The following is a 22,706-nucleotide window of genomic DNA, read 5'->3' as shown; positions in this document are numbered from 1 at the left end:
CTTTCCGCGAATTGGTATTCGATGGTTTCAATATTTTTAATATGAAATTATTGTATCACTTTTAAAATACAATTCTAGAATTATTTGAAACTTTTGAATTGCATTATGAAGAAGATTAACATTATAAAAAATTATTTTTGAGCATAACATCCACTTGGAATTGCATGTCAGATACAACATTAGATATGAGTTGGTCATTCATAACAACTTCATTCGTCTCCGGTGCATATCATTGACTTCCAACCAAACTTTTCCGATGATAAGAGTCAGTACATATCATTTAAAATAAATTCACTCTCATGCAATGTTATATAAACATAAAATCATTCAGCCATTGTAAATCATTTATCATGAAGCTTTAACCGAAATGTGAGTCTTCAATTTCAAATGGCCATTTAAAAGTCATTAACTGCATATCGAACCTGAATATAATTTTTTTACATTTTTATATGAACATCAAACTATAGAGAGTTGATTTTTTTCATTACGCAACAAAAAACAGCTTAAAATATTCAGCTTCCATATGAATTTCAAACTTTGCCATCCCCTTTCAGTATTTTATGACTCTTCACTTATGATATAACTCCATTATGAACGTCACAAACACAAAGGAATTAAATTAAACAATTTTTGCGACTGGCTGAATCGCTAAACGCACCTTTCGACTGTGACATTTTGACAATATTCACTCAATAAATAATTTGATAGAATTACGACACTCAAATTGACACATTCTGGATGTCTGAAAACATTCCCCATGTGTCCGTGACACGACTAAAATGCGCGTCCCGCCACTCACAGCTATTCACGGAGTTTTAACCGTTTCGACTTTGTGTTAGACTAATGCCCTCCTTTTCCATCGACCATTTGTTCACTTGTCAGCGTCAATTACGCAAATTAGAGGTGAACCACGGAGACAAAAAACAACAGTTGCCAATAGCGGCCGGATAAAATATGCAGAACTGGTAATGAACCTATTTCTTCAATTCGTATAGGCGACACATGCTTTATTTATTTATATATCTATTTATTGGAGCTTACTTAAACCTACTGATCTATACAGCTATGTACAATATGACAAGTTATAGTAATGAGACAAAAAAAGAGAAAATAGTTAATAAGGATGATGCCAAATAGTGGATGCTGGTTATATACAAATTTTTTTGTTGGAGCGATTCACCCGCAACATCAATTTTCAAAAGACACCAGGAACACAAGTTGATCGCCGTGACCAAGTTAATGGAATCCAACTTCTAGTAATTGGAATCGTTTTCCACGTCGAGGATTCGAAACCCAGTGGTTCCGATTTTTTTTCACAAAAGATTGCACGACACGAGTCGTCTCTGGCCCTCATACACGGGCCCAGAATGAATTAATAATGAATTCGCTACGCCCCCGCTATACTACAAACAACCAGCGCACTCTTACATTTCGTAACAAATGGAGACTTTCGCATTACGTTGGTTAAAAAAAAAATACTCAGCATTTGGATTCAATTTTTCTCACTGATTTAAAAAATAACCGCTCTTCATATGATTGGAAGTATTCCAGAATCCCGAAGCCCCTGAAGCATTGGAGATCTCTATGTTGATCATAGAGAGGATAATGCCAGAGGACATGGTCCAGATCCTCATTGGGACAATCATACCTGCATTTTGGAGATCCTATGAATCCTTTACGTCAAAGGGAAGAAGCCATATGATAATGGTTTGCCCGAGCTCTATTCATCCACGACCCAGGGCGACGAGGGAGGTTTCTGCCACTAAACCACGGTTTTCTCTTCTTCAAATAATAATATTCAAAATATTTTGCTCCCTTATTACTCGACTGTCAAATACATTCTTTGAAAGACCAATCAAATCACTCATTTGAATTTCTCCTGAAAATCTGTACGTGGAACCTCATACAGCGTCACGTACTCGATGTCTTTTCATTGAAATGAACAAGTTGAGGGTGAGATGGATTACCCAAAAAAAAGAGTTGCCTCCTATGCATCACTAACTGATGCCTTAGACGATGCTGTACCTCGCAATTGCATATCAGCATTTGTTTTGTCTCATTCATCGGCCTGCTCTTCTTGACTAATTAGTTTTCCATTTAACTACTATTATTGTGGCTAAAGTGTTTATTTATCCTGGCATCCTCAGCTGAGAACACGAGTGGACCTACATTTTTTTGAGTGAGCTCCGAACCACTAGATGGATTACCTACTGACCAAGACACAAATTACTTGCGATCCAATGGCACTTGAGTTCGGTCGCGTCAATGACACTATTTTTGGTAGATGTTGCTGGCACCATGAAGGTCACATTCCAATTTTCGCGGTGAAAGAAGGTGAGTCACTTTGACGCCAAAATTGAACATTCTTCTATAGACGGTATACCATCGGTCGACAACAGAGAAAACCGTGAAAAAATTCGAAGTCATTGACATGTAATATCACGCTACAAGTATTACAATCGCTTAACTTCACGGAGAAATTGCCGAGGGAATAAAAAAGGAGTGAGACAGCAGGAGAGACATGATATGCAATAGGAACTCCTGGGATTAATATCCCATCCTCGCCGATGCATTGGATATTATATTCTGGATATTTGCCAAAATGATATGGAGCATTGTGCACTGGAAAAGCCAAAAATGCCCACAAATTTATTTTTAGGTGAGAGGGATCAAAATTATGTGATTGATGGTGCAGACAGTCACCGGGACCGGGGAAAAATATACAATGGGTGTGAGAGCTTTGCTTGAAACTGATAGGACTGAAATAACAATGGTATTACACGTGGTATAATGAATAGCTTCATTGATTATTTGCAGCGCTTTTAGTTTCACGCTCATTCAGGTGATGACAATGGGAGTTTGTTTCTTCTTTTTCTATTAGAAGTGTCAATCAAACTCGATAATTGTGATAAACAAATTTGTATGTCATGGAGGCCGATAAAACGCGTGTGGAATTGAGCGGAGCAATGGTATAAAATAACATTATAGCTACGGCCAAAAAAGTGATTCTGACTCATGCGAGTTATAATCCTCGCTGTAAGTGATTAATGTTGTAATTTGATTTAATGAAGATTGAAACAACAAAAAAAATTGAAATATGAATAGTTCGGGTTTCTTTGGGTTGCCAATAATAAAAGAACTATAAACTACCATGTAATTCCTTAGTTTTGTTGGCTTACGATTTCAGAGTTGGAACCTGTAATTTAATTTTAATTAAAAATGAATCCTAAGGTAAAATTATACTACTCAGGGCACCTCAACTTTTATTTGTTATTACTGCACTGGGAATTTTTTTATTTTTAAATTATAAAATGATGTTTATTACATAAATTAAAAAAATATTGATTTTTTTTATTGTTGGGGGGTGGAGGGAGGAGGGTTTCACCCAAACAAAAGCCTCAGATTTTAGTCTTATGACATACGATACTATTTCCGCATTCTAATCGATAAATATTGATGTAATTTCTCTATTAAGTTCTTAACTATTCAGTACAAGTGTGTACTTTTTAAATACTTTTTTTCCAAGAGTTAAAAATTGGGAGAATAATTCTTCAAAGAAAAACTCACCCCACAAATGGAGACATCCTCATCCCAGCCAAGACGACAATTCTGTCGTTTATTGCACCGTAAGTCCCAAGCGATGCACGTCGCGTCGTCGCAATCATACTCATCCTCCATACAAGCTGTACAACAAATTAAAGGTCTTTATTCCAATGCCACAATATGAACTAAACTAGATTAGTCATTAGTCTGTTTATCAATGTTACGTTATTGAATAGTGCAGCAATGCGATATTGAGCGCCAAAGGAATGGCCGAAAGGGAATAATACTAGAGGCAGCGGTTGCCTTTCTCAATAATCCTTCATCAGTTCATCATTGCTCCTCCCAAATGAGTCCATTGTATTAATGATTCATACCTCATTTAGCAGTAATTACGAACATGATCACAGTCTTTGTAGACGTGTCAGTGAGTTCCAACTCGTATTGTATCATGGAAAATTTTCGGTTGATTTCGGTTGCACGCAAAGAAAACTTTTCTACTCTGGGAGAAAATTGTAGCAAAACGGAGTAAGCCTGAATGAACTCTATCAATAATTATTTAGTTTTTCTAAATGTTTGGTTTTCCCAAGGGAAGAATTTCGATGAATTATTTAATGCTTATAATTACTGCAGCAGTTGACTCAATGCTATAGTTAACATAATCATATTCTAGAACAATGTGATTGACGCAATTTAAACCACATTAGAATTGTCAGGGAATTACTCGATTTCAGAAATAAAGGATTGAAAAAATAAATAGTTCTCTGAAGTAGATGGATATTTGACAAAAAAAAATTTTTTTTTCAGTGCAAAATTCATAGAGAAAGTTGGCCGATGATAAAAACGGCGAATTGTAAATCCAACGGATTATGATATACGGATTATGATAGGAGAAATAAAAGTATACAGAAAGGAAATGTAATAGAATGAGAGTCTAATTAATCTACATTAAAGGTTCCATCAGTATAAATAATTTTTTTAAAAACATACGTCTCTAGACTGAAATTTATTCATCTAATATAATTAATGAAATGTACTTCAGATAGTACTCCAATGTAACTTCAAATCAAACGAAAACGTTGAGAATAGATTTGACTATGAAAAATTGACTATCCCCCAAGTGAACTTCGTTAAATTTGACTCTCTCGCAAATAATTCTCGTGACACTCGACTATTCTTCTATTGGCCATAGAAATTTCAGCAAAAAATGCCGCCTTATTCTACACGACGACAATTTGTACTCTTGACTTATTCTATAGCTTGAAGGTTTCACCTCGGTATTCACCCCTTTGTAATCCTCACACTTGAACCGCCTCAGATTAATATGATGCACTTCTTTCCCTGCGGGTTCTATCTGAATTTCGTTATATTTTATTTCCCGCAACCTCTTCTATTTAATTTTCCACCTCTTCATCAAACAAATAAAATCGCGAAATTGAATTCACTGACAATCATACCAATGAAGAAAATACTTAGTTAATCACATTAAGTCGATTTGCGCATAAAATCCTGGAAATCTCTCTGAAATTTAGTGAATTATCGAATTACCCTCACTCTTATTTCGATGTTTGAAGATCTTGAAATAGGGAATTAAATGTTATGCCATGACAAAGGCTAAAGTTTGCGTTTATAACAGACCTTGATAGCTTGATTGCATTTATAACGGGCCTTGATTTTCGTCATCATTCATAAGAAATTTAATTATACTTTTCCCTTCTTCATTTTGAAATTCACAAGGGGAAACTGCTAATCTATAGAGCTATTGACACGCTTTTTAGTTCTAGGTCTTAAGTTTAAAAAAAATAAAGATCGAGTTACAACATCGACAATGCATGAACGATCAGTGATTCATTATTTCCAAGTGATTAGTCACATAGACAATTGATGAAACTTACGTTTGTCCTCTTTGGCTCGTACAGCAGTCATGAGGGCTTTGAAGGTACTGTTAATGGCCTTTGGCTCCATGTGAAATCGAATAAACATGGTGCTGGTTTTGGTAGAAACGGCTTCAGCGATGCTACCACAAAAATTTTTCAATAATGACGTCATTTCTGTGCGACCATCAAATACAGACATGAAATTTGCATCGCAGTCGTTGGGTTTGTCGAGTTTGAAGGAGTCAAAGTTCAATTGCATCTGTGAAAAAAAAACAAAATTTGTACGAAGTTGTCTGTCATGTTTATCAAATTTGTAGGATCAATCTGCTGTACAGTATCAAGCAAACCAGTGAAAGGTTTATAATGATTGAGGCTAATGAATACATAATTAGTTGCGAATAGAGCATTCATTCTGTCTTAATTGATAATCATCCGTGAGATTCAATTGTTCAGACGAACGGTGGAACACAAAATCGATATCAATTGCAATCAAATGTCATGAAGAAGAAATTAATTTGAGATGAATTTCCAACGAGGGTGCTAATAAAAAATTTATAAACAAATAGATCCAAGAGTGTTTCTACATTATGTAATTATTGTATTTTTTACTCTTTTAAAAATATGAGTTATTACAAGCATTTAAAAATGGATACAGAAGTGAGAAATCAAAAAGATCAAAAGATTTAAAGATCGTAACAATTGGAAATTTTTGGCACCAAGAAGGGTGAAATTAAAAAAATGTATTTTATGTCATTTATCTTGACAAAGGGTTTACAAATATCACCGAGTGAAATGGGTATTAAGTCATCAGTCAAACCGTTTGTGGCTTCTCTTGCCAGATGATCAGCCTCCTCATTACCAGCGACCCTAACGGGAGACGAAAACCCATGTGAACTTCAAATTACCAGCATTGATTCCGATCTTTCTGCATTCTTGCCCTACGGTGCCATTTCACTAACACTTTTTTAAGCCCAACTGTACTGCCCTTACACAGGGGCAGAAGGAAACCATGGAAAGCCCCTAGCGTACAGTCGGCCGATAGTGTCGGTCTCAATATACCCTCCCGCCTCCTGAAGGATACACTGGGTCGCCATACTCGTACCTTTCGCGCAGCAATTTTTTTTGAGCAAACGCGTGGTGTTCCCAAGCGGTCACCCATCCAAGTACTAACCCAACGAAATGTTGCTTAATCCGGTTATCCGCCCCAGCAACACCCCACTAGCTCTGCCATTACAGTGGCTTTTTTATTTTTTATTTTTTTTAGCAGAATAAGCCAAATGGCTTGAATGCATTAAACAAAAATTTAATAAAATCGATTCCACCCATTTCTCGACATTTATTTATTCATTTTATTTTTAACGAAATTCATTGCAAGTTCGTGTAAGAATTTGTAACTGACCATCGCCCGAGGGCCTCCCGCCGATCTTTAAAAAAATCGCTGATTATCAAAATTCAGTAAATTTTTTCAATTGGATCTTCGGGAAGTTAGACAAATTTACTCAAAACTTCAATCCACCTTCTGAGATATTTTTCTTTAATGTTCACAATGCATTTATTTATTTTGATGTTCACCTTTGGTGATGACATTAACTAAAGGGCATTTAGTACGTCGCTGATAAAGAGGAAGCTGTTCCCCGGATGTGCACAAGCAAAATTGACAGCTTCGCTGAGTTTTGAATATTGTGATTGTCGCGATTCCATATCTGAGACTAGAGACACAGAAACTCCCCTTTATTGGATTCAACTGAAACTGGGCCAACTGGACTTGAATAGGACATCTATAGTCGTCCGTTTGTTTTATTTCTCCGGTGAATTGCACAATGAGAAATTGTAAAACGTACCGTCCATTGAGGTTTAGCCTCAACGATCCAAAGACAGTCAAGTGCTACTGCGTTTTTTTGCGCCACAGCTCTTTCCTCTTCAATCTCGGTACTGTTGATCAACGCTTCATACTTGTGGGTCACGTACTTAATGCAGGGCTCCGCCTCCGGTGGCATGTCGGCTGTGAATCAAACGTATTACTAGTCTAGAACTCCTCTAAATTCACCGAAAGTGCACTCCCATCTCTGTTTTTATTATACATGGAAATTGGAAGCCATCCAGAGATTGTGGGTGAATTAAAAAAAAAAGAATTATCATTGGGACATATTACTGGCATTTTCCCCTGATGCTGACTGGATGCATTAATTTCAATGACACAAATGCTTCTGCAGTGGACGTGAATCCACCCATTGTTAGTGGACTCCCATCATTTCATTAAACTCCGTAATTAGTCTGTTGATTTCGACAATTGAATATGAAGTAAATGGTAATTAGGGACATTTGGAGTTGGAAAAAGTTTGGGTGAGTAATTAACATTTATCAGGATTAAAAAAGTGGAGTTGATCGTCGAAAATTTGGATTTACGAAAATACATATTGACTTTTTAAAAAAAGACTTGAGGAGACAGGAGATGCGGTATCAACTTCAAAATTAATTTCCTCTAGTGGAGGTGTCAGGGGTTTTTTAAGTCGCAAAATTTCTGTAGAAGGTTTTTCCGTTTCTATCGGTCCTATAAATGTTAAGAAAGGAAAAGATGAAAAATTTTCTCCTCAAATTCACCCCGGAAGTGGTGTTTAAATAATTGGAATTCGCGATTGTATCGTTCTTATCCCATATCTCGATAAATATTGATAATGAAGAAAAAAACATAAAGAGAAAATTATTCCTTATACTCAAAACTACTCAGGAAAAAACCCAAATTCATTATTAAGACAGGACAGGACAAAATATACAGTATTTCATCTTCATTAGAATTAAATACTTAGAATAAATTAAATTATAGTGTAAATAAATCATGTAGATTTGAGCACTTCAACCAATAAAAAAAAATCATAAATTTGGATGGCGTCTGGAAATCTAATCAATGATTCAACATTGGGAATGCACTTGTGAGATTTATAGAAATCTCTGAAGGAACAAATCGAGTCTGAAACCCCTAGGAAGAAAATTCGGGATTAATGAACTTGGAGAGGTTCTCTGTCTTGTCATAAATGCCGCATATCCACCAAATACTTTGACCTCATCAACCCTCAGAAGTTTATCTTCTTCATTTTCCTCGGCACCAAGTAACTTGTTCCGCAATTTTCTTTTTACTCTTTTCAGACTTGGGATTTTTTCCTTCATTCCTGTCAGCCTTCCAAATTTGTTGGGGATTATTTTCTGTGAGAGCAAAAATAAAAAAACGACTTGGCTCTTTTTTTTGCAAAACTGGATTTTTCTTTAGTACTGCTACTCCTATTCGCGGCGGGATATTCAAATACGGCGGGAGCAGTGCGCAATTAGTCTCGTCAATTATGAAAGAGGAAATATTCGGTGATGGTACCACTTATATTTACTCCATTGAGTCACAGAAACGAGGGTTGCATATACATTCAGTGGTGACTCTATTGGTTTTTTATTAGTTCCTGCTGAGTAATTTCTACTGCGGCAGATGGTCATTTCTGTGGCCGTCGTGAGTGGCACGGAATTTATTTCACTAAGTTTGAATTCGTCTGATTTTTGTTCATCCTTTCATACACGATGACAAAAAAATGTTGTCCATGGCTTCGAGCAGTCGAATTTCGTTAAATTAGTTATCAATTTTGAACGCTCCCGTTGGTATCTTTTCGAAATATCTGAAAATTTGTAGTGAAAAAATTACAAATACTCAATATTTTCAGCTAAAATAATGTAGATAAAATACAGAATGAGGATAGTGTCAATAAACCAACTTTGGGGTTCCAGCACGTTAAACAAATAAAAATTTTATTACCAAATATTCATTCACTTCAGAGGAGTATTTATTATTTAATACTATATTTCTCGAGTAAAGTCATTACAATAGCAGCACTCATTAGGTTTGGATTATGTTCATTAGAATGTTTTAGAACATGATGATACTAGCAATAACCTTGAGTGAATTGCTTTATGAGCAGTAAAAAATTCCTCGAAATTCTTCTTTCCAGAAACTCAAAAATTTAGAAAACTGAAAAATCATTAACGGATTTCGTTTGAAGTTCGGTACAACGTAGTCACACCGTAGAACAATAAAATTGTAATCATTTAACGTTAATTAAGCTCCACTGATGATGCCTCAAACTAACAAATATAATTAAAAAAAAAAGAATACTTCTCTCAAATAAACGAATATTTGACAAAAATAATTTTTTTTCCTCTGAGTATTTTACTGTTTTATAACAAACAAAAATTATCGTAATGCACTTTTTCCGTTACATTTTTGCTCCGAAATAATGTTATGCTCCCTGTGATATTGTTTTCTGTAATTACGAGGACTTTGAGCCCTCCAGTGATGGTGTATTTTAACTCTAAATATACATTAACAATTTTCGGAATATGAAGAGTTATTCTTCGAATGTCGTGACACAGGAGATAGCGACGAACGTTTTTGCAGTCGAACGATATTGAAATCGATTACTGTTGACTTAACCCGGCAGGAGAGATGGAGTGAATAAAACTCGAATGTTCCAGAGCAAAAGCCACAGAAACATTTTAATTTCCGGGGAAGAATACCAAGATGTGCGAGAGATAGGTTGGAACCACGTGATATGCATCAAATATTGAAATGACGACGCTCTGGGAAAATCCGTGTTCCTCTGCAGAGGAGATGAATCCCCTTTTCCTTCTTGGTTTAAAACTGGAAAATTTTCGTAATTTATGCTCACTAACTCATTCATATTTGGTTTCACGAAGCATGAACATATTTTTCTCCTCGTGATGATTTAATTTAGATTAGAATTGGTCTCGCATAAATAATCCGTCGTAAATTCAACGTACGAAATGTGGAAAAGGAGAGTGTCAATTTATTTATTTTTGGATTATTCTTTTCGTCTAGATTTTCGTCAAGAGAATTGTGCCGTCATTTTTACTGAATACTGTTCTGACTGGCAGATTACGGAACAGGTGCGTAATTTTTCAAGAATTTTTTTCTCCGGGTGGAGAAGTGGAAATTTTTACTCTCTAATTCAACTTTTCTTCCAATTGATCTGATGTTAACTCAAATTTTCTCCAACAAAAAGATCCACTGACAGAAAAATTGATTAGTACTAACCGTGGCTCGATTCGTTAATAGTTAGAATCCACAAGTAATGGTAATCTGATATAAGAATTTCGTTAATAGTTAACTATTAATGAATCGTGGTAACGGTTAAAAAGTCTCGTTTGGTGCAACTATATCATCCTCCTCTTCTCTAAGTGTATATTAAGATGTGAGCACGTCCAAAAAATGATGAGATGACTTACGATCTGTTGGGCGTGGTACAGTAGTCCAGACAGCCTTGAATCCGCCATATTGAATTGTATCATCACTGTGGAAATGTAACCAGAGATACCTCCCCGTTGACGTGATCTCCGGTGGAAATGACTTGCCACAGAACAGTCCAATTTGAGTGGCAAAACCATACAGGCCATCCCTTACCTCAAGAAAATCATATTTACAATCGTCCTTATCTTTAGGCGCCTCAAGATCAAAGCGCTCCTGGAAATCCAGCTTCAAGACCATTCCCTCACCAGCTAGAACATGAAATGCGACAATCGATCAAAACATGCGGTTTATTGATACAAAAACAATATCAAAAATATTCAAAAAAGAGCTTTCGTAAAATAGAAAAATGGAAAAAGTAATTAGTCGGTAAATGTTCAAATACATCTTCAAATATTAAACATTCAAAACTTCAGTAGTTAGTTGTGGCTTAAACACCATATACTCGTTTAGTTAATGTTCAAAGACGGATCAAGTAATGATAAACAAAATACAATAAAATAATAAAATAGAAAATACTCAAATACTTTATCCCTTCGTATGCAACATGCAAAATATTTCAATCCTTCGTTACTTAGGACTTAGGATATCGAGTCCGAAAATATTTAATTACTTAGAAATTATAAACTACTGTTCTACTCAACTTTGACACATGGAAGCGTTCAATTTTTGATCAAATTTCCACAGAAAATTTTTCTCAAAATTTCTGAGCAATAATTCTGAGATTTTGTTCTCTGTGGATCGTGATCTTTATACGGAATGAGAAAATGAAGCATACGAGGAAACCGAGGATTCAGCTCCTTGACTAAACGCACGATTTCATTGATAATTATTTCGGTCTTCATTATCAGTCAACAATCAAAGTATTATTCGCACTCTCTGTGTATGTATGTCCGTTCTATGACACTTAGGAATGCCTGCGCAGCGAGTGAATGGATACGTGCTGGGGAACGTCAACGATCGATCGATTGATCGAGCGATGAATAATAGCTCTGCCTAAATGAGGTCATCCCATGTCCTTCGTTTTCCCCATTGATTTATTTTCGAACGTGATTTGCACCCTCCGGTCACGAATAATTATGGTAATCAGTCATAACGTATCACCCGAAGGTATCGCTGCATTAATTATTGACATTTGTGCGCCCGTGCAATTTTGATTAGAAGCGTAACGCGTGTTCCCAACTTGTTGAAGAGCTGCCTCATCAACAAGTAAGGAACTCATCATATCTGAATAGAGATATCTGTTACTGTTGCTTCTGAATGGAAACATGGAAATCGTTGTGTGATGGGATTCTGTAATTATGCTTAGAAATTATGTAAAATCATTTGAAAAATACAAAACTTGAGGACCATGTGGTTATATGCATATGGTGAATTTGGATTTCAATTGACAAATGTTCAAATGAGTTCAAATTTTTGGGAAATCTCGAGCGGCCATAGTACCTTTATTTCGGTGCTATAATAGAGGTGCAGACCTCAAAATCCAAAAAATGAAGAAGATTTTGGAAAATTCCAAGCTCCAACACCTGAGTGCCTTCTGACTTTTGCAAAATGTACTTTATAATATAACAATGCTTCGTGTAATCCGTCAGTGGGCTTCCCGACTTTATGGGGGGAAGCAAAATGACGCCCCCTCCCCTCTACCACAGTCACAATCTCCACAAAAGATCTTGAAAATATACTGAATTTCATGGATTCCGTTACGGAGCATTGAGAATGTTATTATAATCATGGAAACCAAATCATTAAAAATGGTGCCTCGCTGAGTCCTGAATCCCATTAGATATTATTGATAATAACATATCTTTTGTGAATTTGGGGAATGGACCATTGAGGGGCAGTTTTCACTGCTGTGAAGTTCTACATATCTGGGCGTATGCCATGGACTACCTCCGCGAGGTGCCGTGTGGGTGCGCTGTCGGTGCGTCGGAAAAAGTCGTGCCATCGTAGCGAAGCGTCCTCAGCTTGTTGGCAGATCTGGATTTTTCCAAGACCGAAGAGACCCTCCGGGGGTTTCGTGGATTTCTCCGAAAACCATAACCCGATGGGTTTTTTTTCATATACGACTTGCATAAGGCCTTCATTGACATGTTGCTATCAAGTCCTCAATTAGACCGTCGGATCAAACCCTAGTCGAACGTTGAAAATAAAGCCTCAGTTCTGGTTATGATTTTCCGGTTGACAGGGAGTACGTCCTGCTTGATCTCCAATTCCGATTGATAATTTTACACTCTCAGTTGATGGCCTGAACACCTTCTTCCCATAATCCATTCTTACCATGGAAAGTACAAAAGCAAATTAATTCCGGTGTCTCCACGCGTCCACTCCCCACAATTATTCATCCCTCGATCGTTAGAATTTACTGGGCTCTCGTCCTTCCCCATAACGAGAGATTCCTAGCATCGTCAGATGGGATTATATAACCTCGGTCACCATTCCATGCAAATCACTCTCTATGATTTTATAGTAACACTTCAAGTCCGGCGTTATTCGAACTCAAGGAAGACTGGAACGATTTCGGATATCTGACTCCAGCACAAGACCTTGTATTTAAAATTTGTAATTCCATAGATTGGCTGCTCTGGACTCATTGACGTCTACCCGTCGTAAACCCATCAGCGAATTTTCAAGAAGTGACTACACACGAGATCATTCTCAAGTTCTTGACTGTCTTTCCCTTTGAAGTGTTTCTTACCTCTTTTCGGGTGTAATTAATGATTTTTACTTACTATCGATAGTTGGAAATGCGCCAGCATTCGTTCAGAAAACACATCACTCGACTATCTACGTCTTTACGGCTGCACCGGTCTGCTTCAGGAATACGGTTTGAAGTTAAACGATGCTTGAAAACCATTCTGGCGGAGAGTATTCACAATTTTTTTGTGATACCCAGAGTTCAACTGGATGTTTATATTATTTCCAAAGCTATTTCAAAGGCACTGAGTGAATAGCTGGTTCTGCTTTTATAAAGAAAAAATACGTATGTGAAAGGTATCGAAAAAGTAGTCGACTAAACCGACTGAAACATAAGTATATGATTACACTTATTTCAAGTATTTTCCATATTCAATTGTAAAATCCATAACCAATTGATTTTATTTGATTTTCACAGAATGTTATTCTCCATCATTGGATTATTAAGTTAAGTTCATAGAATTAATTAAAAGAGAAATTACGGGCACAAAAACGAATCAACGTGGATGGTGCCGAAGTTCCGCCCGAGTATTTATATAAACATAAACAATAATTTCATAGGGAGAAAGAACAGAGAGTTCGATATCCAATCGACTAACCATTGATTAGCCATCAAACGATCCGTCAGGGAACTCGAGTTATTGATCGGTTACTACGTACTCGTACCGTATCAGGTAACTGGGTTACATTTAGATAGATTCCCTGTAGGTTGAAGCTCATCTATTACCAACGTACATGTCGGTTCTACCTGATTAGTAAATGATTTTAAACCGACGAAATTTCCACTTGGGTTAACCTTGGCAGCGATGTCGGCACTAGAAGATGCCAGGGTTAGGTTGAGGTGGAGAAGCACTTGAAGCGATTGGTGAGTGGTTATTCTAGTCATCGAAGGAGGGGGAGAGGTGACGGATCGTGATATACTGGAAATTTCTCGTTTTCGATTGTCAATGGTTGTGTTTTTACCGATTTATTATTATTTTTATTACTATTATTATTGTTATTATTAAACATTAAAGGCACAAAAGTTGCCTACAATTAATATATCACAAAAGTTTGACTCTTAGGATTTGAATTTTTCCTGACTTCCATCATTATTTTTACAAATCGGACTTGAGGGACTTTTGGAGCAGTTGATTTTTGGGACAATTGGCCAGAGAAAAAATCACGATGGTATTTTTGAATCGGAATTAATGGATAGGAGAATTAGTAGTGGAATTATTTGTTTGTGGGTAATTTCAAAGGATTACCGTTACAATGACGAGTTGTAGTCGATCGTTCAAACAGATTCACGAGCGATATACGGTAATCTATAAGCTCAGCAAACTGCCCTGGGGATCTCATGGGTTCCCTATGAAAATTCACTCTGTCGTTGTTGAGTACAAATGCTTCTGTCTCATTGACACTGAGTACACTCGTGAAAGGGCAATGCTTAGGGTCCATGCAATAATCACTCAGTGGATTGTAGTAATTGTTTGAAGTACATTTGATAGAACAGAAAACAATGGGGATAATAACGATGGAGGAAACAGTGAGGAGTGGAATGGAGACTGGGTGAAACAGCTTTGGACGAGTGGAGAATGAGGGCACAGTGTTTACGAAGGAAGTTTAGTAGAGAGAAGGTCGGAAATTTGCGTTTCTACATATCTATATGAATGAATAGGATAAATTGAATGAGTTATGGAAAACCCGATGGGAGATAACGGAAAATACAGGAAATAGTGTAGAAATAGAATAACATTGATTTTTCTAATGTCGAATTTCCCTGGTTACGTCATTAGTAAGACAATCTTTATTAGGTTTAAATTAAGATATTGTGGTGGTAGGGAAGAGGATCATGACATGATATTAATGATGACCCTCAGTAAAGTCATTGAATAATTATCGAAATATAAAAAATGAAAATTCTTCGTCATGGAAGAAGAAATGTAGAAAGCAATCAAAAGCATTGATGGACTTCATGGAAGATTCTGTGGTACACCATCATCTTCAAGAGGAATGAGAGTGATGGAATTAAGAGGAAATTTTGTTTATGAATGACTCAATCGAATAAATATATTTTTTTCAAAATAAAGACTTTTCTCAAGGAAATAAATGTCTGCATGAGAACTGATTAATAATTTTCATTAACCATAATCAAGGGATATTCTTTCAATCAATAAGCTACGAAGAACTGGAAATCCCTTCAACGTTAAACTTCACTATTCTCGTCATCATGCAGGACTAATTTACATGAATAAGTTTCTGAATCAATTGCTTATAACGTAAATGTAAATTCGGATTTATTGACTAATTTTTTGGAAAAGTATATTTGTATTTATCATTGAACCCGTAATAACGGCCATCCTCAAGGAGTATCTCCCAAGAAAGTAGCGGAAATTTTTAATGAAATTTTTTTTCACGGTCTGCGCCCTCATCACCACTCGGAGCAACGAACAGGAGTGTGAATGCATTCAATAGCGAGATCATACGATTTTATTTCGACTCATTCAATCCTCCCCCCTCGTCGCCCACCCCCTTATCAAAGCTCATCCCCTCCATTTACCGCAGAGTCAAATTAACTCCCAAGGATTTATAAATGTCATGATTTCTACGCCTCGACATGATCTGTATTCATCGAAGAGACAGAAATCACTCGCTGCGAAATAGGAAGTTGACAGAGACACCACCGCATGACTCCATTCACTGGGAACACTGGTGAGTTCCGTTTTGGATAGTGATTCATGGCGTCGGTGGGACTAAACCCGGCCATACTCGGGTCATGCCGTGTGGTCACGACACACAATGGAATTTTCCGATATGCAAGAACCATTAAACACGGAATGCTGAAAGGTTAAATCTCACTTCACAAATCAATTTCAAGTGTACAAATGTAAAACAAGTCGACCCATAAATGATAATTGATTCCGTCCGACAAAATGTTGAGGATTTTTGTCAACTATAGTTGAACCAGTAATTCGAGATTCTCACTTGAAATAATTAATGAGCAGTAAATTATTCAATATTTTTCGTTACCATACGGGTTGACAGATGACGATTTTCTTGAATGCTCCAGAATTCCAATGATTTTTCAAAAACAAAATTAAACTGGCCTGTCTACGTTTATACTGCGAACTAAAATGAAAAATATGATGTTGAATCGTAAAAAAATAATCACATTTTCTTAAATTTAAATTATATCACTTTTGAACTTTTTACTACGTCACATATGAAATTTTTAAATAAATGACGTATGGTCTTATCGTGCAATGTTTCATAGCAGTTTTTACTGTGGTCGTATTTTATAAACTACTAAAAATTTCTTCCCAGGTAGTTTTGACGAGGTGTACCGATGCCTCCCGATCGCGTTTCGGATCATATTTCAATTTCGAATGCACACTATTATGTCAAAATATTGCTCGACAAAATTTTAACTTATTCCTGGTTCAATTCTCAATGAAGCCATATCCCATTTTTGTTCCATCGTTTATTCACACCTGGAAAGTTATTGGGTCTCAATTCCAATATAGAAACGCGAACGAAAAGAACATAGAATAGACGAAAATTCTAAAGCAATTTGAGCCAGTTTAACTTCACAAACGACGACAATTAAACCCGCATTAACTCACAGTTACCACGAAACTGTACGTGCCGTCATAATCAGCGAAAAGTTTGATACATACGTGGGTGTTTGAAGGAAGGATAGGTCTGGTGGAATTGTCGTCACCGGAAACGTCAGTGAATGGTTTTTAGTCGTAGACGAAACCCTCCCTCTCTACTCCAGACAGGGCCAAGGTCCAGACGTCATGCGTTTCATGAGAAATGCGGAGAAACTTAGCAGAAACTCTATTCAACAGCGTTCGTGTACAACCGGAAGTGACATCGGCTCAGTGGAGTTGGTTGAACGAGAAACTTTGTCGTCGATAGACGACTTTTGACGGTTACGTTGCCTCCCAGATACTGGTCGGGAGGGCATTCTCAAAGACAAGATATATACTTGTTAGATCATTTGACAGTCAACCAAACCCATTGTCAATTCTCCACCCAAAACTTTATCCCAAGTGTCCACAATTACCTGAATGTAATCGTCCCGAAATTTATTGTTAACAAGAGCGATCGGGTTTCACGATGACTTCTTTCAACATTCTAATGATATTGAATTACTCTCTCTTAATTGTGAAACTTTCACACCGTGTATACAAGTGCAAAACAAAAGGAGAAATGCTGAAAGTTGGATGAATTTACCTTTGAAGACAGTTGGTTAATAAAATAACGTCTCGAGGAGAGAAAAATGGCAAGACAACTGGGGGGTAAAAGTTAGCCTGAATCTTCATGAGGGAAATGCTCGAATACGAAATTGAGTAATTTTGATTCCACTGCAGGGGCAACTTTGTAATCAAACTTAACGAGCGATCCTTGGGGAGAATGTGTTAGTGAAGAATGGTGAGGGCAGCTTTTGCGGTGAGTTTGCACTTCGGTCTTTCATTGGACGAAGAGAAATAGTCAGTAAAAATTTCGGAACTAGTCATGCAATCAGTCAGCGGGTGTCATTTCTTGATAGTTATTGTAGGAACAGAAGGAAATAATTCTGAAGGGATCGGAAAATTTTCTGTATTTTGTGCTAGTGCTTGTATTTTTTACTGATTATTTTCCTACGTGTGAATGGAAAAGTAACTGAATGCCAACATTAAGGCCCAGATGATCAATAAAACAAACCATTTCGTATTAAATTAATCTCTTCACTAATTTCATATCCGTAAATAAAACCGAGTAATGAAGTTCGATGCAATTATCATTTGGGTTATGCAAAATCTAACGAACTATATTCAATTCCACCTTCAATTTTGCACAGTCACTGGATGAATATTCAATCGCAGCAGCATCGTAACCATCAAGTATCCGCTGAACTGTGATCTCATTATTGGAACCGGTCGACTTGACCTGTTCTTTCCTTTCTGCAGAAGCCGGAATGAGTCACTACCTCGTGCTAACTATGTTAACGTCGTTGCGAGTGAGCAATTAAAAAGTTTCCATGGGTGCAATTAATAAGCGCCACGGAAAATTTATTAACCGCGTATTTTTATCAAAGAGATGAGGCTACGGTGCAAAGAAGTTGTGTCAAAGGACGAAGAAGCAATAGAATCTCAATTACTAGTGATTCGTGAAATAATTCTTAATGAAAACCAGCCTGAATACAAGTCTAGAATACTAACAAATACCTGGAAATGTGGATTTTCTTGGAAACCTTTTGGTGTAATCAGGATGTTGGAAACTTCTGGCTTTTCATTGGATACACATACGGTGTTCTGAAGCTGCGCAGTTGAGGGTGGAAAAGATTGCAATTGGGGGTGGGAAATTTCTCTTCAACTCTGATGTATTATACACCCCCATCAAGTTATTCAACTTCAAAGCTGACCAATTACAACGTTCCTCCGCCGAGACTGTCTTCCTTATTTCAATGGTTCACAAATAAGATCTATTTTTAGAAAATTTGCAGTTTATTACTCATCATATGTTACTTGAACACGAACTGAGCAAAAATGATAGTCCTTTAATTTGAGGGATTTTGTGGAAAGAGTCAATGATGAAGAAACAATTGAGATGCCCAGTACGACATCGGCTAAAAAGATGTTTCAACTCTGAATGTATGTGCCGACGTTGGTAGCCGAAGCGACCAGGCGCTAGCCTAGTGTGCGGAAGGTTGTGAGTTCAAATCTCAGTGGATCCGGATTATTTACAAGCTGAGGTTCCGACGACCGAGAGACTGTCGGTAGGACAGAGGCACCTGTGCCAGTATCGGTTTTTCCTGTGCCGGTTCCCCATACCAAGTCCGCTGTTCTGTAGGAGTGTGAATACGGTACAGTGTAATTCAGAGTTGCAAGTGTACGGTATAGGGGCGAAAGGGCCGGAAAAAAATTGGGGGCGAGCTATAATAGATTCATATCTTTAGTTGATTTTCCCAGAATCGTGAATATTCTGAATGCCGGAATTCGAGACAAATTTTTGGAAAATTAGAACACGTACAGCCCTTCTGTTTATCTTCAAAAATCACTCGACAAGGTTTATAATGTGTTTGAAAGAGTCTCCAGAAAAGTACTAATTTATGATCTGTTGTGCTCCGAACTTGAGAACTATGCAATCCTTACCACATGTGGTATTCAAAGGAAACTCTTTCCTCTGGAGTCATAAACATTCTCTTGTTTTTTCTCTGAGTAAAGGTTTTTCAAATAGTAAGAAGTTAGTCTCTGGATACCGGTCCCCCAGTTCAGTCGTGCCTTCCTCGTGTCAATAATAAAGCGTTCAAGTTAAAGTAATTGTTGGATTTTTCATGAAATAAATAAATAGAAAGCAAAAATCAATCTCATTCTCTTCTGAGTGTTTATACTTTAAATTGAACAACATTTTTATGGACTGGAATCCTGAGAAGTGTGAGGTGTGGTGTTTAGGTTTGATTTTAAGTACGTAGGCAAAGTGGAAGGAATAGAACTCTTTGAGAGCATGAGACTGAAAGATTCAGGTTGTTGTTTCCCTTTATAAATGTAGTTAGTTCCTCTAAGGAATCGATACAGAGCGGATGTGTCTTCCAAGCACAATTATTTTAGTTACATAACAAAGTAGAGAAATAGTTTCAATTATTTCCAGAATTATTATTGCAAATAACCCATTGTCAATAATAATTGATTGTGTTGCTACATTTATTTATCTACTTTTACCCACATCCCAATTCAAATATTATCTATCCTTGTCCGTCACGAAATTCCAGAACAATTCTCGAAGCATCGATAAACGAAGGTATTTAAACTGCTACGCTACACGGCACCACAGCGAGTCTAATACATTCATTCGATGTAAACACATCGCACCAATAAATATACACCTTCATTTCAGTAATACGATACCGAGTTATAATTTAATACTCGCACCCAAATCGCCACAAACAAACTCGCAATGCCCATCCTAACTTCAGTATCTTTCAAGTGTACGTCGGCATTCAAATGAGGAGATGTATTACAACTTGTTGATTTTACAATTCCAAATTGATTTTATATAAGTTAATTCGTGGATAAATCTTACATAAAAATTTCGACATTACAATGCTAATGACAGACAGAGTTGAATATGACTAAATGAATATTCGTTACTAATTAAGGAATGGTTCGTTTCAATGAATAAGTGCGACGTCGCATCGAAATCTAACATTCAATATTAGCGTTACCATTATGCATGTAAGTTTAAATTTTTACGGTAGCGTCTACGGAATGTGAATAATTCATGTTTGCTCGGTTCAGTTAATGACTATTGCGCGCAGGGGGGGTAATGACGTCCAGTGCATTGGCATCCAGATACCGAAACCATTGATAATTGAGTATCAGGCAAGCACCAGAGGTCAACCCCGGTGCAAATGAGCAATATTGAATAATAAAGGAAGAAACAAACATTAATGTTTGTAGTACATATTAGGGTGCAATAAACTCATCTAATAAATTTATATGGAAACAGTTCAGTGTAATAATTTGTTGACTGATGGTGACACTTATACAATTATACGAAGATGGTAATCGCAACCAGTCTATTGATAAGTATTTCAATAACATCAAAAAAATACACTTGAAGCAAGTATATTGTATACTTGATTGAAGCACATACGTTGTACTTACAATGAGTATAATTACATACTTGAAATGAGTATAATAATAGCATATAATAATCCATATATAATAAATAGAATAATCCATAACAATCAAACTGTCCACATCGACCCCAAACCTATTGATTCTGTCAATAAATTTTTTTATAACCTTTCGTTTGGCTCTACGAGGAAGTTTTGTTTGATTCGAAGCTAGTGAAAATCATCAAAAGGTCATTGGCATCACCGAAGAACGCGAGGAATTTCGGCCTCTTCAGCGTTACCGATGATCTTCGATGGTGTACTGACCACCGTAACGACCCCGAAGACCCTCGTGACCTCTCGTTGCGTTGGTCAAAGGCAATTGGTTGATGCTGGGGGACATTTGACCGCCAGATTTTGAATAATAACTAATAGTTAAATCTGAATGAAGACAATAAGTACATTTTTCCGAGTTCTTTACCGACGAAAAATCCAAACTATTTTTGGTTCCGTCTCTGTCGCTGATGTGTTGGGCGCCAGCCAAACCTGTACGGGAGATTCAATGAGAACCCGGCTCTGAAGCAGTCTCGCCTCTAGCCAGAGGACTTCCTGACTGAACAATGGATTGCCCAGCTAACGTCAGGATAACACGATATAGTGCGCAAAATCCATGAGGGGTATTGCGTCACAGTCCTCACCAGCCCTTACAACTCGTGCAGAGTACGTCTCAGTACAGTTCCCGTCAAGAAACCAAATTCATGTTCTTTGCGGGAGAATCTTGTGACTCATCGCATGTTCATTCACCCTCCAGATACTTCAACCCGGGGCCATTCCAAATCTGAACTCTGTTAGTGGAACACTGTTGTCCACATTACGATCGTAGACACTATCAGCCGCCAGTTACCGATTGAGTCATCGCGGCGTATCTTCTTCGGGTTCTGGAACGTCGGCAGATGGTCTGGTGTCGAATGAAAACAACCTCGTGGGTTATGACTTTCAGACAACTCCATGAAACCCCTGGAGAGTCTCTTCGGTCTTGGAAAAATTCAGATATGCCAACAAGCTGGAGGACTTTTCGCTACGACGGCATCACTTTTTCCAAAGTGCCGACATTGCGCCGACGGGAAACCTGGGGGAGGTAGTCCATGGCATACGCCCAGATATGTAGGACCTCACAGCAGGAGAGACTGCCCCTCAATGGTCAATTTCCCAAATCCACAAAAGGTGTTTAATTATCAAAAATATTTAATGGGATTCAGGACTCAGTGAGGTACCATTTTGAATGATTTGGTTTCCATGATTATATTGTACTTTCAAGGCCTTTTATGGAGGTTGTGATATGCGTTACGAGGTCGAATCACCTAAAAAATTCATAAAGTAGAACAAGTCGTCGAGTACTGATTTTCAACAAACACATTTCTCTCTTCTAGCTGAAGTCCCTCGCGATTGAGGAGTCAATTTGAAGAGCGCACATTGAGAAAGAATAAATATTTGCCAATCCTATTTATTTCAAACAACCTCGTGGCCAAACTTTCATTCCAAAACCCGCTTCACTTTCTTGTCAAAATAGAAGTTGATTGGTAGAATTACATTATGTTTGAGTGTAGAACCTGTTGTGCCCAGCATAGGGGGTACTTACTAGTATCTTAGGTCTAGGCTCAAAGTATAAATCCCAACAATAATTTATCCGTATTTAGGTTATTGTTTGTTG

General features: G+C 37.2%; 1 protein-coding gene across 1 annotated transcript in view; it reads right to left on the bottom strand.

Moving 5' to 3' along the window:
- The window catches only part of LOC135161167 (uncharacterized), a 92,318-nt gene that overhangs the window by 8,138 nt on the left and 61,474 nt on the right, over positions 1–22,706 (bottom strand). The window contains exons 4-7 of the mRNA XM_064118483.1: positions 10,698–10,967; positions 7,259–7,419; positions 5,436–5,676; positions 3,568–3,683 (exon numbers count right to left, since the gene is read on the bottom strand). Coding sequence (XP_063974553.1) covers positions 3,568–3,683; positions 5,436–5,676; positions 7,259–7,419; positions 10,698–10,967 — 788 coding nt within the window. The remainder of the gene's footprint in view (positions 1–3,567; positions 3,684–5,435; positions 5,677–7,258; positions 7,420–10,697; positions 10,968–22,706) is intronic.

The sequence above is a fragment of the Diachasmimorpha longicaudata genome, chromosome 4 (genome assembly GCF_034640455.1).
Source record: "Diachasmimorpha longicaudata isolate KC_UGA_2023 chromosome 4, iyDiaLong2, whole genome shotgun sequence".
NCBI classification, from domain to species: domain Eukaryota; kingdom Metazoa; phylum Arthropoda; class Insecta; order Hymenoptera; family Braconidae; genus Diachasmimorpha; species Diachasmimorpha longicaudata.
This window is presented reverse-complemented; position numbering and strand designations above follow the sequence as displayed.